This window comes from Myotis davidii, unplaced genomic scaffold (assembly GCF_000327345.1).
Source record: "Myotis davidii unplaced genomic scaffold, ASM32734v1 scaffold265, whole genome shotgun sequence".
In the NCBI taxonomy this organism is placed as follows: domain Eukaryota; kingdom Metazoa; phylum Chordata; class Mammalia; order Chiroptera; family Vespertilionidae; genus Myotis; species Myotis davidii.
The window spans coordinates 3,018,347-3,035,665 of record NW_006296627.1 but is presented as its reverse complement, the minus strand read 5'-3'; the positions used below and the strand labels follow the sequence as shown (position 1 = coordinate 3,035,665).

The following is a 17,319-nucleotide window of genomic DNA, read 5'->3' as shown; positions in this document are numbered from 1 at the left end:
ATTTATATAATATATCAAAGCTTGTGAGTATAGATTAAAAAAATATTCAACAGCTTAGTGACCTCTGTGACACCGGTTCCCTAAATGTCCGGGTAAAACTCTGCTCCGTGGTCCACGGCCTGCAGCACCGGCTTCTGTTCCAGCGCAGACATCCGGCTGAGGACCTCGGCGGACAGGGAGTAGGTGTTGCCAGACTTCTCCTCAAACCAGCTGTCCAGGGCTCGCTTGGCGTCAAAGTTGGCAATGGGCGGGCCGTTGACTGCGATGGTCAACAGGTCGCTGAGCTGCTCCAGGGTCAGGCGGGAGCGGTGGTTCTTGCGAACTCGCTGCAGGGCATTTCGGCCTTTCTCGCAGCAAGCGGTGGAAGTGGGGAGGACCTTGAGGATCTGGATGATCTTGTTCAAGAGCGGAAACCTCTGTCTGTATTTGCAGATGTGGCCGATCAGGTCCTTGAAGCCATTTTTGGTATAGTAATCAGCCTTGAGTTCTCGCCACTCCATCAACAGACTCCCCCGGGGGTCCAGCCCTTCCCGACAGATGTCTCGGGAGAAGGTCGGGATAGCCTCCAGGTGATCAAATATCTGAATCATATCCTCCTTGCCATAGCTCAGGAGCTCCTCGCTGTTCCTGGGCCAGGCGGCGAGGTCGAACACCTGGCAGGCCTTCACAAAGATCCGGCTGCGCGAGTCGAATCTCTGAGCCAGGATCACTTGGGTCTTCTGGCAGATCTTCTCCCTGATGGACTGGAACTTGGCTTCAGCCACCCTGAGGTTCTTCATGGCGATCCCATTGAAGCTCTCCCGGAAATTCTCCTCGAACTCCTGCAGGTATTCCCCGGGGCAATCGGCCAGTCGGCTGATCTCCTGGATGGCCTCCTCGATCTTGTCATCCACCTGAGACACCAGGAGGTACTGGCCCTGAAAGACGTAGGCCAGGCGTGAGAGCACAGCGATCACGTCCAGGAGGAAGTAGATGAGCTTCATGGACTGGTAGTCCATGAGGAACTGCAGCAGGGCCAGCGCGATGGCCGAGGCGTCCGCCCGCTGGGTCTGGCTGCTGACGTCCTTGAGGTGGGCCACCACCTCCAGGTAGTCCTTGATGAGGGCGTTGAGGACATTCTGCTCGCCGATGATCCACCTCACGGCCCGGATGTCGCCCAGGAACTCCGTCTCCTCACAGAGGGTAGAGGCCGTGCACCGCAGCTCGCACATGAGTCGCGGCGAGTACCGGTAGAAACTCAGCAGCTGCTTCAGGTTGTTCTCCAGCTCCTCCAGGCAGGGGAGCTCCTTCCCACTGATGGCATCCAGGATTTCTAGGTGGGGCCGGTGCACCATGAAGGGCAGGCACAGCAGCCAGGGCAGCGTCTTGCGGATTGTCATGAACATGCTGGCACGCAGGCTGGCTGTGATGTTGGCCCCGTCTATGCCCAAGCCAACGGTTGGCTTCTCATCCTGCAACCGGATACCCAAGGCAGAAAAGGCTCGATCAAGAGCCTGGAGATAGCTCTCTGTGCTAGAGAACCCCAGTTCTTGCAGGGACAGGAACTCTGTGGCCGGGGGGCCATCGCTGCTGGTGTATTGGACGTAGACAGCCACCGTGTCGGCCAGCAGGTCATCGCTCTGCCCATCCAGGATGATGCTGAGGCAAGGTGACTGGCGGATGCGCTCCACCAGGTCTTCCCGCAGTGCCCGGGCGATGTGATGGATGAGGATCTGGCAGTCTCCCTCATTCATGTACTGGTCCACCACCTTGAGCTCGCACTTCCTCAGCAGCTCAGCCAGGGGCCGGAAGTCCAGGTAGGGCCTGCCCTCAAGAGCCAGGTGGTAGGCTGTGTTGAAGAGCAGGGTCATATTGCGGCACATCTCCTCTGTCTTCTCGGGGTGCATGCGGAGCTTGTACAGCTGCAGGCACTTCTTGTGCAGGTTGCTCTGGCTGTGCAGTTTGATGGTGTGGATCTTGAACTGCTTGGAGCCGATGATGAAGGCCGAGGTGCGGGAGGACTGCACCGTGTACTGGCGGCAGACGTGGCACCACATCTCGTTGAGGGTTGGGGAGTACCGCAGGAACCAGAACTTCTTCAGCCACTCCTGCTTAAAGCGCCGGATTCGGCGCCCGGTGGCAGACGACATCTTGGAGGGCTCATCGGCGGCAGTCATCATATCGTTGGAGACCGATTCATCTGCCGAATCGACCTCCTGGTCATCGTCCTCCATGATGGCGGGGCCGGAGACCATGCTCTCGGAGGCTGGAAGACAAATGGGAAAGAAACCTTTACACGTGTGGGGGGAAACATAGACGTTTCTAAAATGAACAGGAAGCACTGCCCAAAAGGAAGGTGCCACACCATGTGAAACATAAGCCAATTCCTACAACTAGCTGAAACCCAGCCAGAATGTATTTAGCAGCACTCTGGCTATCCATGTGTGGCTTTCCCTCTTTGTGGATTATCTACGGTGGTCACCACGCTCCAGGCTTCCTGCCCTCGCCCTCCACTAGTGGGCACTCAAGGAACTTCCATGTTTGGTATCAACTGACCAGCAGGACCAGAGGAAGAAGCATATCAAACACCCTTAAGTCAAGCGAGGACATGGGGCTCCTTTGTCCCACCACTAAGGTGGTCAGGGGTGGCGTGCTACCCTCAAATGGAGGCAGCTTTGGCATGGCCCCCAGTTATTTCAGGACCGGAGCACAGATGCATGCTTTGAATATCTGAAGCACCTCATTCTGAGCTAAGAGATGTGGTTCAAATAGAAAATGCTGTGTCAATACTCTAAGCTGCAGATGTGTACTGAAAACCCTCCTTGTCAACCAGCTCCAAGACATCCAGGCAGCCACAGAGAAGGGCGGGAGCATGCAGCTGAACGCCCAGGACCCAGGTGCTTCCAAGACCCCAGGCAGGGAGATGGGACCGTGTGGCAGAGCAGCAAGTCGGGAAGAGAAGAATGAGGTGAGCTCCTGGGCTGAGGTCGGGAGAGCGAGGAGCTCTCCCAGACAGGACTGGGCAGAGAGAAAGACGGGGTTTAGAAGTTGGGCTGTGGGGGTCAGACACCACTAGGACCACCAGAGAAAGGCAACGGTTCAAGAACACAGCACACACCCCTTCTGCAGCGGAATGTCCTTTATTGACGAGAATACAGGGCAAGACACGGAGCACGCACAGGAGCTGCAAAGTGACCTGTCAGAGGGGGGCACTTGAGGGCGCGGGCTGTGGCCAGAGCTCACCTCCGAGTCACACGCCTCAGGTTTCCCAGAAGGTGGCTCCTGCAGAGCACCTGCCACCCTCATGCTGCCCACCGTGTGCTCTTCCCTCCGACACCATCTCACCCACACCGACTTACCTGCAGGGTCTGAGAACTCTGGGAGCTCCAGTACCTGTGCTGGCAATACGGGGGGCTCGGGCAGCTTCCCAGACTTAAGCATGTCTAGTTCTGCCTGGAGTTCCCGAACCTTCTTCTTTAGGCGAATACAATTAGGACAAAAGGAGGTGGTGGGTAGCTCATGCGGGTCGGACGCAAGGGAGGCCTCGGCAGGACTGTCGGCCTTGAATGACGAAGGTTCCTCTTCTTCATCATCCAATGGGCCTGGCTCCGTAGAAGCCCCTTGGGGGGTTTTCCAGTCCCCCTCCCCCTGGGTCCGGCTGACATTCTGCACACCACGCGACATGGTCATTGCACACTGACTGTAGGCATCGCCCTGGTATTTGGGGACTTTCCTGATGACCAGCGAGGTGCTCAGGGCCAGCTGGCGGGCTTCCACCTTTGCAGTTTCCAGAGAGGCCTCCAACACATCCTTGAAAATGAGGTCAATTTTCTTCTTCTTGGACTGGGGGTGCACGTCCCCCTCGTCAAAACCACGCTTGTAGGAACTTTTGCCCTGTTTCAACACAGGGAGGTGAATAGGACCCCTCAGGTCCTCTAGGTCATCCAGAGCCTGCTCAGACTTCTCCCTCTGTAACCGCTTCTCTCCTAGGAAGGAAAACCAGGGTGTGAGGAAGTGGGGAAAAGCCCCAAGTGGAGAAACAGGCAGAAAACAATGCAGGCCTTCAGTTAGGAAGTCGTTTGACACATCCCTCTGGGTCTGGCCTCGTGGGGGCAGGTGTGACAAAAAGGGAGAGGCGATGGCTCAGTAGATCATGGGATCATAGAACACAAAAAAGCAGAGAAGTCTTTAAAGAGACAGTTTCAATGGAGTCTTATGTAGAAAAATGTTATGGCGGGAGGTAGTTGGAAGGTACTTGCCTCCTGCTCGGTCAAATGAATGGGTGGTGACATTCCTGAGAGCTAAGTGAGGATGGATTCCCCACTCCTCCAGGCGTCTGGTCCAGTCCTAGCAATTAGAAGACGGCTGCTTCGACTTGGTAAAAGGTACACACGAAATACCGAGTCCCACTCCTTCCTCCTCCCTCACACACTGAAGTCAGCCCACTTAGGGCAAAGTCCACCTAGAGCAACTGTCCTTTCCATTTCTCCCAGTAGTCGGAAAACTAGCAGTATGTGAGAAAGCGTGCTGGCTGAGGCAGGAAGACAATGCAAGATGGGCCACCTTCAGTGGCTGCAGCTCCAAGCTGACAGCCTCCAGCAAGGTAAAGAACAACATGGCCACGCTGACCCAAAGCATCCTCAAAATATAGCTGTTTCCTTCCCTGGCAATACAAACAATGCTTTCTTTTCTCTTTCTTCCTATCATGTAAATGACTTAACAAATCCTTGGTGAACTCCCCAGCAATGAATTATTTTAGCCAGATTTTCACAATGGCTGGCACAGTTCCATAAACTGCTACAGAAGTACGAATGCTGCCTCGGGGGGGACAGTGCTAAGTGGGGAGTCCTCAGAAAATCCTGACAGCAGCCTGTGGAGCTAGGAAATCCTAAAGGCTTACTAGATCAGGGGCGGGCCCTGGGAGATGTGACTGAGCAGAGACTTGACCTGCTCATATGTTGTAATTCGGCTGCTGAGAGCTGCATTTTCGAAAGACCTCGGAGGGAAGGCCAAAGGATCTCTGTGCAAACCAGAGCCACGCTGTGACCAAGCCTCGGCTTCCCACAGCCGGCATGGGGTGCTGTGCCCTGGCCCCCGTGTGACTCCAGATTTCCTACAGGTAACAGCACAAAAGCAAGTAACCTATTCAGGAAGCTCCTTTTCTGTCCTCATGTAAATGCTTAGGGCATGATCTCACGTCCAAGGCTTCTGATTCTCAGGCGCTCCCCACAGCCTGCATTTCTATAACAGCTGGGGGACAGAAAGTGTGAAGATGAAGAAAAGTTTTTTAAAATGCAATATATTTGTGCAGATTATATGTGACACTTGCTCATTCAGAATCTCTAAACGACAAGGCCACCCTTCCTGTTTCTCGTGGACGGAGCAGGCAGCAAACAGCTGAGGACGCCTGGAGGTCAAGACTACTCATCACCAGGGATTCCTCATGCTAGTCTGCTGAGAGGAAAGGTCATTCAAATGTGCTAAGATGAGCAGGAGGCCTCTTTGGACTGAAGGCTTCTATGGGTCAAAAAAGACCTTTAAGCGTCATGAAATGGATTCTACCACGACCATAAAACATGGGAAAACACCATGACTCAAATCAATGACGCAAAGTTGATCAAACAACATGAATTCTTTAAATACATACATTAGATGCTCCTATTCTTAAAAGATAACCACAAGAAAGCTTTTCTACGTGCTTCAGGAAGCAGTTCTTGGCACCAACTAATGTCCCTATTTGATAAGGACAAATAATTCCTGCTCTGGCCTTTATCAGGGCTCCAGCCTCCAATTACAAAGAGGCCTCCTTCCAAGTAAGACCTTAAGGGACTGAGCATGGGGCTCCCCGTTCCAGAGCAGGACTTGCATACAGATCTAAGACACCGCTACCCATTTCCAGTGTCTGCCAACGCTACAGGTTACAGAGACACAACATCTAAAGGCCACTGAGATCCACAACTGCTCACAAGGACTTCAGGACCTACCTCCTGCCTTGGCCCTGCCTCACCGTGGCTTTCAGTTTCCTTCCCGTTTCCTACTTCTCAGCCTGGCCAGGAATAGACATTCCCTCCTACTGTATCTCCACATGTCCAGGTGCATCTCATGTCCAGTCTGCCTGCCAGGCTCCTTGAACCACCCCTGAAAGCTCACTCCCTCCTCTGAGCATTCCCCTGGGGGCTCGGGGCTCTCTGAGGATGATGCAGCTTGAAGTGCTTTGGAGAAGACCTGGGGGAAAGGGACATGACAAATCCAGAAGAATTCAAAAAGATTATGGCCAAAGGATGGAACCTGTGTCCTCAGACATGACTTCTCTTGATTTCCTCCTCTTTGGTGGTATGATTCTTTTGGAGACTTCTTGGTTGTCTTCCTTCGTTTCTTCTTTTATCCATTCAACAAAGATTGAGCACCTACTATGTATCAGATGCTTTTACACGAGGCACCTCCAGAGGTCAAATGGAAATCATGGCGATCTCATTGTGGAAAAATGCCTTACCAGCTGAAATCAGCATGTGCCCAACCCCTGGATCCGAAGAAGACAAGAGATGAGTATGTCTACTGGGTCTCTTCTCACTCCCATCCAATCACCAGATACCTTTTACCAAGTCAGGCAGCCGCTGGGCACTCAATGTCCACAGTCTGCTTTGCTGTGTTTTGTTTTTAAAGGTAGCTTAATTTCAGTGGGCCAGTCCTACCCCCTCTCATGTTCTCTACTCATGTTCCAAATGGAGCTTTATTTCCAAAAAGTAGGTTGGTCAGGAATATGATATAGTGGGGTCTGGGGAGAGCCTTGGTTCCTGGGACCAAAAGGACTCTGGGTCTTTGAAGGTATGGTTTTAGTGTAAGGAGGTCCCATGAAAAGAAGAACCTGGACTCACCAGTTTGCCCTGGCCAAGCTGAGGGTGGAGTAAAGAGGCAAAGGGCTAGGGACTGGGAGTATTTTAAGTGATTTTCAAATGACTCATTTAAACGGAGCCCGGATGGACATCTCACCCACCAGGCCACCATCCACACCTAAGGTCACCTCCCTCCAACCTTCTTGTTCTAATAGATACCGTTCTTTCACAACATAGCGTTAGGACCTCTGGGAATGAGACCAGGAGGCAGCAGGGGGTTGGGGGGTACCTAGTTTTGCCTGGCAGTTTATATAGCATCATAGGTTAGGGCTCAGAGCCTCGACTCTAACAGATAGAGTTAGAAACCCAGCTCTGCCCTTCCTAGCCATACGACCCTGGGTGAGTCGCTATATTTATTTGATGCTCAGTTTTGCCATTTGTAAGATGGAGATACTAATCCACATGAATCATTAGTTTTAAAAGTCTCCAACTGAGGGCTTACAATGGTCAAGGTAGACATTGTTCTAAATGTGTTCTAACCAACTAATTCTCTCAGTACAGGTTCAGGTAGGTGCTCCTGTTGTCCTGATTTCATGGGACATGATGGAACACATGCTTAGCACATATCAAGTCCTTAGTAAATGTTACGTTATTATTGCAGCAGTGGCAGTTTATAACATCTTTCCATCACTTTGAGGGGGAAATAGGATTGCTTTTGACATAAATCTATGTGCTTGGCTTTGGAGACTTGCCTCTCTCCATGATACTCTGAAATGTATAATAAGACATTCACATGTAATAGGGTTTCTGAGACGGTTTCTCATGAAGGATACGTGGTACCCACAACCCTGCCCAGAGCTGCTGCTCAGACCTGGACCACCTGTTTGTCCTCTGGGTCTCCCCATTGCTGGTGAACTGTTATTTCCCATCGGTTTTCTTAGGACGCTTCTAGAGAAGCATTCCTGGCCTCCCATGGGGCTTGGTGGCACGGGCATGGCCCTCACCTAGAGGGTGGGCACTCACCTCTGGTCAGATTGCGATGGATGGTTTCCTGGGACATGCTGTGCAGGCGCTTCATATAGTCCTCACTGTACCAGACCCGCAGCCACTCCCCAGGCCGGATGTCCCGGCAGGCCCGGAAGTAGATGTGCTCGCTGTGCTGAAACGCCAGCAGGTTCTGCTCCCTCTCCTCCCTGGAGATGACCACGTACCTGGGGGTGAGGAGGACAGGCAAGAATGCATGAGCCTCTCCTTGTGAGTGCCTGCTGGTGTTGGGCATGGTGTTGGGCAATGACAATGGTTAGAAGTCCACCAACATGTGGACTTTCGCAAAAGCCTACAGGGCAGCTGCCCTCCCGAGGAAAGGCATGCCAGCTAGAGTCCATCCCTTGTCTCGATTTCACTGTTTTATGTGACCTTGAGCAAGTCTCTGAAACTTTAAAATATCTGTTTTCTGAGACTGGACATGACACCTACCCTGCCTTCATCCCAGGTTCTTCTAAATATAAGATCCAACACCGGGTAAAAACGTGATTGAAAAACTGACAGATCACCTACTTTTCACTAACTTTTAACCACAGGGGGTCCCCAGAGTGGGTCCTTGGACAGTTTTCCATATTTCACAAAATCTAGCAGAAATAACTCATGAGACAAGGGTGCCCAAGAGATCAATTACTAAATGCTAAAGGTCAAAATCGTTAAAATTGGGGAGGGGGGTTAAGTGGGGACAGAAGAGGAAGGTAAGGACAGGCTAGCAACCACTGGCTAACTGAAGTTATTTTAAGGTAAGGAAACTGAGGCTCAGAGAGGCTAAGTGACTTGCCTAAGGTCGAACAGCTAATAAATGGGAGATGGAGCTGTGAGGTCTATTCCCAGGAGAACTCATGGCTCCTATGTGGACAGGTAAAGCACCCAGTCAGCAAGCCCAGGTAACCTTTAAAGCTCTGCCAAACCCTCAGAATCTATGGTCCTCACCCATCCTCCCTGAAATGACAGTCCTAACAGCCAACCTGAGACCTCACTCATCTCCAGAAGGTGAGATGACACATCTGCAGAGAGGTGGACATGTACAGACCAAAAGGGCAAGAGGAAATTATTTGGAGTTTGAGGGTTCTGGGTTACACCAGCATCTAGGAAATTTGTAGTCAAAAATAAATGTTTTTCCCTTAGGTTATGATGATTTGTCTCAACAGCCAGGGAAGAAACCAAAGTCTGTCTAACTGACATGATCCAAAGAATTACATTTGGGGCAATCCAAGAAACAATAATTCACAGAAAAATCCAAATGGAAAACGAATGCATGAAAAATATTCAGCATCAGTAATAAGAAATGCAAAGTAGCACATTGTCTCATTGGCACAGATTTTTGTTTCATTAATCCTCACCCGAGGATATTCTTCCATTTCTTTTAGAGTTGAAGGGACAGAGGGAGAGGGAGAGAGAGAGAGGGAGAGGGGAAGGGAGAGGGAGAGGGACAGGGATAGGGACAGGGACATTAATGTGAGAGAGACACATGGATTGGTTGACTCCCACATGCATCCTGACTGGGGCCGGGGAATGAACCTGCAACTCAGGTACGTGCCCTTGACTGGGACTCTTTGGTGCACAGGCCAACGCTCCAACCATTAGCAACGCTGTCCAGGGAAGTACACATTTTATTTCTTAATGATAATATCTGTATTGGTAAAGGTGGCAAGAAAAGTGTCTCTATACTGATGGTGGTGAAGAAACTGGCACAACCCTTTGGGAAACAACTGACAATATGGACTCAACTAGAATGTGTACCCCCATGTTCACAGCAGCGCTATTCACAATAGTCAAAAGGTAGAAGCAGCCCAGGTGTCCATTAATGGATGAATTAAAAAGTGTGTTATATACACACATGAAATATTATTCAGCTATAAAAAGGAAGGAGATTCTGACATATGCTACATGAGTGAACCTTGATGGCACACGCTAAGTCAGCGGTTCTCAACCTGGGGTTGAGACCCTTTCACAGGGGTCGCCTAAGACCATCAGAAAACACATATATAATTACATATTGTTTTGTGATTAATTACTATGCTTTAATTATGTTCAATTTGTAGCAATGAAATTGGGGGTCACCACAACATGAGGAACTGTATTAAAGGGTCGCGGCATTAGGAAGGTTGAGAACCACTGTGCTAAGTGAAATAAGCCGGTCTCAAAACAGCAAATACTGTATGATTCCGTTCATATGAATGGTCAAATTCACAGAGGCAGAAAGTAGAATGATGGTTGCTGGGAGCTAGGGAGCAAGGGCTTGCGGCGTAGTGTTGAATGGGTATAAAGTTTCTGCCTGGGAAGATGAAAAGAGCTCTGGGGATGGATGGTGGTGATGGTTGCACAATAATGGGAATGAGCTTAATGACAATGAACTGTACACTTATGTGGATTTCGTCAAAATTCTTGAAAAATTAAAAAACAAGAACAGTAACATGTAGACCAAATAAGCAAACTGCATCCCACCACGCTGTCTATGTACTGTTTATTATAGTGCAAAAGCAAAAATATCCAAATGTCTAATCCTAGAGAAATGACTTAATAAACCATGGTGTATTCATATAATGGAATGTTACTCATCTGGAGAGAAATGTTTTCGAAGGGTCTTTTATGACACGGGAAATGGTCCTCAGACAATGGAGAGTGAGCAATAAGTAGGTCTGAAAGCTATTTACTCGATGGTTCCAGCATGCTTTGAAAACAAGCCCCAGTAAACCTGAAGGAAATATACCAAAGTTTTAAGGGTGATTCTCCATTATAGGTGGATCTACTTCTTTGTAATTTTCTGTACTTCCCAAGTCTTCCTTAGTAAGCTATTATTAGTTACTCCCACTCCCACCCCCTAAAAACAGAGATGATGTACAAGAATGCTGATGCCAGTGTGGGTGGCAGGGGTGGCAATTGTGGCGCCAGCAGCATTGCGCATCTACATTCACGATGTCCGGGCATAGCACCCTTTGAGTCCATCCAGCCCCTTCCCATCTGGACAGTCCCCTGAGCACTCTGCTCTGCTCTGCTCAGCCCTGGAAGACGCCGTGACCTGATGAGGGGGACCACTCAGGTCCAGGAACCAACCCACTGTGGCAAAAGGATGTCACACAGACTCCAGGAGGGCGGAGAAGAGGGCACCAGCTTTGGCTTCCTCACCCATTTGAGAGAAGTGAGTCAGAGCTCCACCTGGAGCGTGCAGGATTTATGGCGCTTAGATCCCAGAACTTGCTTTTGTCTAGGATCTTAGCCTTAACGCATCTGTGTTCTCATCAACATCCATTCAGGGAGCGTGGGTCTCCCTGAACTGTGGAGACAACACCATGAACTCCGTGACACTCAGCCATGTCATTATTAACAAAGATCTCAGGGAAAAGAGAAATTTCTCCAGATTCATCCTTCCCAGTCTCAACTCTCCAATTGCAGAAGTCTACTTTTCTCCATATCTGAGATGTCTTCTGAGTATGCAAAATATTTCCCAGTCCCCAACTTAACATGAGTCTTGAATTTGACATCCAAAATTAATCAGCCTTGCGGTTAGCATGGAACAGAACTGAGGCAGACCCAAATTTTCCTCCTTCCAGAAAGAGAAGGCAAACCATTCATTCACCTTTTTCCTCACAGGAATCACTTGCATCACAGAGCACAAGGAAAGAATACAGTCTCTTTTTTCAGTTTCTAAATAGCCATCAAGCTCTAAAGACTGGAATTATTTTTCCTTGCACCCAACTTTAAGAGAAAAAGAGATGAAGGCCACCTAAGTTTCAGGGATTTCTTGTAAAGAGCAACTTCTGAAGTCAAAACACTTAGAAAAATTCAAGTCAATTTCTCTTTCTACCTCCTGGTGTTCTCCTACCCAACAAGAAATCAATATTTAGGAAGAGAAACCCAAATCTTTGTATCCATCACAATGTGGCTTCAAAGACAGATCAGAATTTGTTCAGCATCTGGTTGCATTTGGTTGTTTTGAAACTCAGCATTTGAAATATGATATATATACCAGAGGCCCGATGCACACAATTCGTGCAAGGGGCTTGGACCTTGCAGCCCCTCACAGCCCCGGCTTCATCCGGAAGGTCATCCGGACAGTCGTTCTGCTCTTCAGTCTAATTAGCGTATAAGCTCTTTATTATATAGGATAACAACTCTTAGTGAATCATAACAACGCATTCCCCTGAGATGTTTATGCTACATGATTTCTGAGGTCAAGCTAAGTGGAACCAGCTAAGTCTCAACATCAATCACTGTACCTCAATCAGGTCTCACCCTTGTATTTCACAGTAACACCCGATGGCTTGATCCACTCCCAGAACCCTCCTGTCCCCACACGACCACCCCTTTATGAAGAACCTTGCCCGTCCCATTTCATGGCCACAGGTGAGTGAGAACCCTCCAGGGAGTGAAAATCTATTTGTTGAGTCTCCAGGTCACTTAGACCTTATTGGAAAGAAGGCACAGAGTATGTCAGGAGGGGGTGGGAAATGCCTAACAGACTGCTCTGCAGATGTCAGTGCTCATTTGATAGCTTTCCAATCAAAGACAACCAATTGGGGACCTTAGAAGCAATCGAGGGGGTGGGTGGTATTGGGGGGGGGGCGGTGTTCTGGACTAAACCTTTCATGATGAGAATGGATTGTTTGTATTCCAACCTCCTCGCTGACTTTGGGTACAGGATAGATGGGCACTAAGTCCACACTTCTCAGACCTCACTTGCTGTGTTTTATCAAGGGCACTAAATTTTCTAGCTGGGTCAGGAAACTACTAGTTCTAACTCAAGAGAGAAAATAACCCACAGGGCACCCACTGTGTTGGAAGGGACAGGCGAGGGCTCAGTGGGTATGTCTCCAATGGCGAAGAAGCTGCACTGGTCACGGAGGCAGAAATGGGAAACGAATATCCAAGGAGAGGTCGGACTCTGTGCTCCTACATGCACTTAGGTCTCTGGGCCGGGAGGGTCTTTGGATCACACATCCACCCACCAGATGGTCACTCGGCCTCTGACAAAACACCACCCAGCCAGCCTTTGGCATGGCTGGAAGCCTTGGACTCTTAGAAGCTGAAATTGACTGCCCACTCATTTCCATTTCACTTCCCTGTTTTGACAGGCTAGTCCCACAGTCCCCTCTGAAGCCAAGAAAAAGAAACTGGAAAAGTATCCATCGAAAGTTGACCCGTCTTTTAATCTCTGTCCCCTTTGCCTCCAACTGGACCCTTTCCCTCCTCAGGTCCAGAGGGAGAGGTGCCTGTCACTACTTAGTGCCTTGACCTTGGTGGGAAAGACCCAGGCAACTTTCACAGCATCTTTGCATCCCCTGGAAATCAGGTTATTTGATTTCATGGCCATGCATTTTGGCCAAGAATGGCAAAGAATGGCCTAGATTCCAATGGAACCTTCCAGAAAGGGGATGCATCCTTGGTCAGGACCTGGGGATTTTCTGTGCCATTGGCACTAGGCCAAGGCAATACATGTCCGGAGGCCCCTGTCCTGCTGAGGAGGTCCCAAAGAGGAGCCGGAGGAAGCCAAATCGCTCCTTTGAGGAGCCTCAGATTTGGGTGGGCAGAGCCTTGCCTGTGACAGACAGATCTGGGATGAACGGGGAGGTATCCAAACAGAGCTCAGCCTTAGGATGGTGCCTGGGCTCCAGGGCAAATGGACAGCCCCTGACCCTTCTGGAGTCTCTGTCTAGAAATGGTGTTTTTCCAGAACCACTAACTTACTTTTGGGGAACGAATGGTAAAATTCATTTAGCAACATCTCACTTTTGATGTGCGTAGAAATTAAATGTAGCTGAACAGTTTCCTCCTTCAGCCCTTCCGTTCCTTTCCTTTCCTCCAAGGGCCTTGCGTGGTTGTGGATATGGGGCACCTGAGAGCAGTGGGACCTGGGAAATGCCAGGGGCACCTGGGCCTTCTCGCCAGCAGGCTTTCCCGTGGTCATCTAACCCCTGCTTTGGGGGCCTGGAGGTTTTCACAGGAAGCGAAGAAAGAGAATACACACCAAAGAAAGATCCTGGAGCCTGGGTGTGTTCCAAGTGTGAGATCAATTTCTTTTTATTGCCATCTTAACAAAAATACTCGGGAAGGCAATCTTTGATTCCAGCATCGGAGGGCAGGGCAATGCCAGGCAATAATCAAGCCACTGGGCCGTCACAAGGGAGTGTTCAGTTTGGGGAAGCAGGGACCCCAACTGAACCAGAGAACGGGGAGATGGAGCTGAGGCCTCGAGGACACTGCACTTGCCCTCCATTCTCCCTACAAGGGACAAAGCGTGGCCTGGGAGTAGAAGCAGCACTCCAGGAACGGCCCGGCAGGCACTGGGCATGGCAGTCCTCCCAGCCCACTATGGCTCTAGCGGGCAGGCATGGGAGGGTGAAGGGCTGGGATCTGAGAGTTTCTGCCAGGGTCAGTCTTAGGCCAAGGAGCAAAGAGGACACAGAGCCGAGTTGCACCCATGTCAGAGCTAAGCTTGCATCTGCCACCCTCCATGTCCCTTCCTAACTCTAAGACCTTGGCTCTCTCCCCAGACTCCAAAACAAAACATGAAGCTACAGATATGTGTAACTGATGCGTATGCAGCCCAAGCAAGCAGAGGCAAGGCATGCTGGCACCTGGAACAGACAGGAGCTCTTCTGAGCTTTGGGCTTTGGGTACTTTTAGAAGCCAGAGGAGGGGTTTCCTTCTGGATCCCGAGACTTGCCCCCGCTCCCCCCGACCCCCTGGCCACTGGCGAGGTGAGTAGACTCACCTCCTAAATGCTGCTGCCACCCGCCTTCCACTCACACCCAGGAGAGCTGAGGCAGGGGCAGGCAAAAAGCAACACCTCTCTCATCCAGATCTGGCCCCCGACAGAGGAGCTGGGAACATCCACAGACCTGGCTTCCGGTCCTGCCCGCCACCAACTGCTGTGTCATTTGTCGTCTATGAAATGCGGATGATGATGGCAATCGTGAGGATAATAATACCCAACCGGGCCGCCTCTCGGCTGCCCTGAGAACCCCGAGAGCGCACACCTGCAGGCGTGGGAGAAGCATCCAGTGCTCTCCCTACGAACGCCAGGTCATCTTCTTCCCGACGCCACCCCCTGCTCCCCACTCCACAAACGGCAAGCACAGCAGCTGAGCACACGCACACAGGAGGGCAAGCGAAGGCCAAGGCAGGGGCGCCACCCACCAGGGTCAGAGCCCTGGGGGAGGGAGGACAGACCCCTCCTGGAAGGGCTGGGCCCCACCCGCCCATCCTCAGGCCTCGCTTCCTTTGAAAGCAGCAGAATCAGGGCCTGGGAGGCTGACCCAGCCCTGAGGATGGAAAGTGGGGTTCCATTCAGATGCTCCCCACGTTTGTTCCCCCTTCCCTGCAGGCCTGCTGCCGTGAGGCGCAGACCAAGAGGAGGCTGCCCTCCAGGCCAAGCAAGCATCAAGCAGGGAGCTTTTCCTGCATCTTGAGCATCTGCCAGAGATGAGAGAGGAGGCTGCGTACATGCTCGGTCAGAGCATAGGGTGCCAACCTGCCCTCGGGGAGGAGATGACATCCCCCCAAATCCTACAAGGGTCATCAGACCTGGACATAAGAGACCGGCTCCTGTCTCAAGGCCAGACACCCTTTCTCCATTTCTCTTCCTCTTAATGCAGACTGGCCAGGTTAGAAATTGTGCTTTCTCTTCCGAGACCTGGTAGTCCGTGCAGGGGTGGGTGCTGGGGGAGCCTGTGGGGGCTCCAGCCGGGAAGCCTCGGCCTGGAGTGCAGAGCCTGTGGGCGCTGCTTCGTCCGGTCCCCGCTGAGATGCCTGAACCGTATCCCGGATCTCTGTCAGCGTCTGGCACATCTGACTGACGCGACTGGTCAGCTCGGCCATGGCCTGGCTGATGACGTGCATGCTGTTGGCCATGTCCTTGTGCACGGTCACCAGGTCCTGGCAGAATTGCTGGAACATCTCAGTCTGCTGGGCGTGGGCGTGGAGGAGCTGCCAGTCAAGGCCCGTTCTGGGCGGGCTGGGGTGTGGCCGAGGGGTCCTGCAGGAGGCCTGGGCCTGGGGCGAGGGCCGGGGCAGGGTCTCTGGCTTAGGGCCCACGGTCTCAGATTGGTCTGAGGAGGAGGAGGAGCGGAGCAGGGTGGGCCTGGCCAGACGGGCCTCTTCTTCCCGTGACTGCGGCAGGGACGCCCGCATAGCCTGCCTTGAGGGCCCGGGTGTCTCCTCATCTTCATCATCTTGGGGAATAGAAACAAACAAGGGCAAACAATTACATCAGGGAGAAAGGGGGCAGCCCTGGGCTTGGACCCACCCCCCAAGTTACCTTAGCATCCCCCTCCCCTGTCACCACCCAGCCTAGCTCGGCCCATGCCCACTGCCTGCCCACCCACAGAAAAACACCTGCTCCCCAGAGCCCTGAGGTAAGCGGGCAGGGGCTCCTGAGGAGAGGAATGAGCATGAGCAGGGCCCGGTCTCCTTTCTTTCACAGGAACAGCGAGTCTAGTGCGAGAGAGCCCAGGTCAGGGGACTTGGCGACCCCAGCGTCACTGACAGCATGTCAGCCTCATCGCCCTCTCCATCTCTCTGTGACTCAGTTTCTGCAAAGCAAAGAGAACCACTCCTCTTGTTTATCTCCTCAACCACTTGCCCGCCTAGCAGGGCTGTGAAGAAGACTACACAGAGAACAGACGCAAAGGTGCTTGGCAAAGATGACAGGGACCCTTGCTTGCCACAAGGTACTAGATGCCGCTCTGAGTCCCCGCCTCCATGAGGCCATTTCTGAATTGTTTGGGGCCACCTTGTGGCCTTGCTGGAATCTGCAACTTTCAGTCACGCGGGGCGGGGAGCGGGGAGGGGAATATTGACAAGCTGGAGAAGGGAGGCAAGGGATGGCGCCAGAACAGACAAGCCCAGAAAGTGCCCAGCAGGACATCTACCTCTGCAACCAGCCCCGACGCCCCCCTGGGCCACTCCAGGCAGGCTACCCGGACAGACATACCCCTCCTGCCAGGAGTCTGATGGCACACAGGGACCGTCAGCCAGCCAGCCGGCCAGTCACAGGGAGGGGCCCAGCCCCGGCACATACAGGCCTCGGCTTTCTTGCGATCAGGTTATAAGCTGGTTCCCGTGGCAGGAATAAAAATATACAGGCTGACCCTGCTGACAGGCACACCTGTACCTGAGGGGCTGAATTCAGAACCACTCCCAGCGGAGGTGATGGGAGGACAGACAGACTCATCTTGCCGCTGGCCGGATGCCTCCCCAGGGCCCTGGGGTCTCTCTTGGGCCAGCACAGTAAGAGCAGTGCCTCCCTGTCTCTCTCGGTGGGACAGCAGCCATCCCCCTGGAATCGGGCCACTGTTCTGCGAGGCCGGGTTAGAAGGAGCAGGCAGGGCTGAGGTGGTGCTGCCCCCTCCCTTCCAGGGCCCCATTCCACCGAGCCCTGGCCAAGTGCTGTAACAGCTGGTGGACTGGTGGGGAAGGAGGGGAGGGGGGGGGGGGGCTGGGCCGGGCTGCCGGAGGGTGCGGG

General features: G+C 52.0%; 1 protein-coding gene across 2 annotated transcripts in view; it reads right to left on the bottom strand.

The window, feature by feature from the left end:
* Positions 1-6: 6 nt before the first annotated feature.
* Positions 7-17,319, bottom strand: part of PRDM11 (PR domain 11) — a 45,553-nt gene continuing 28,240 nt past the window's right edge. The window contains exons 5-7 of one of the 2 annotated variants that reach the window (XM_015569514.1): positions 7,836-8,023; positions 3,339-3,965; positions 7-2,245 (exon numbers count right to left, since the gene is read on the bottom strand). In XM_015569514.1, the coding sequence (XP_015425000.1) occupies positions 81-2,245; positions 3,339-3,965; positions 7,836-8,023 (2,980 nt within the window). In that variant the 3' untranslated portion in view covers positions 7-80. The remainder of the gene's footprint in view (positions 2,246-3,338; positions 3,966-7,835; positions 8,024-17,319) is intronic. The other variant, XM_015569515.1, reaches the window with a different exon arrangement.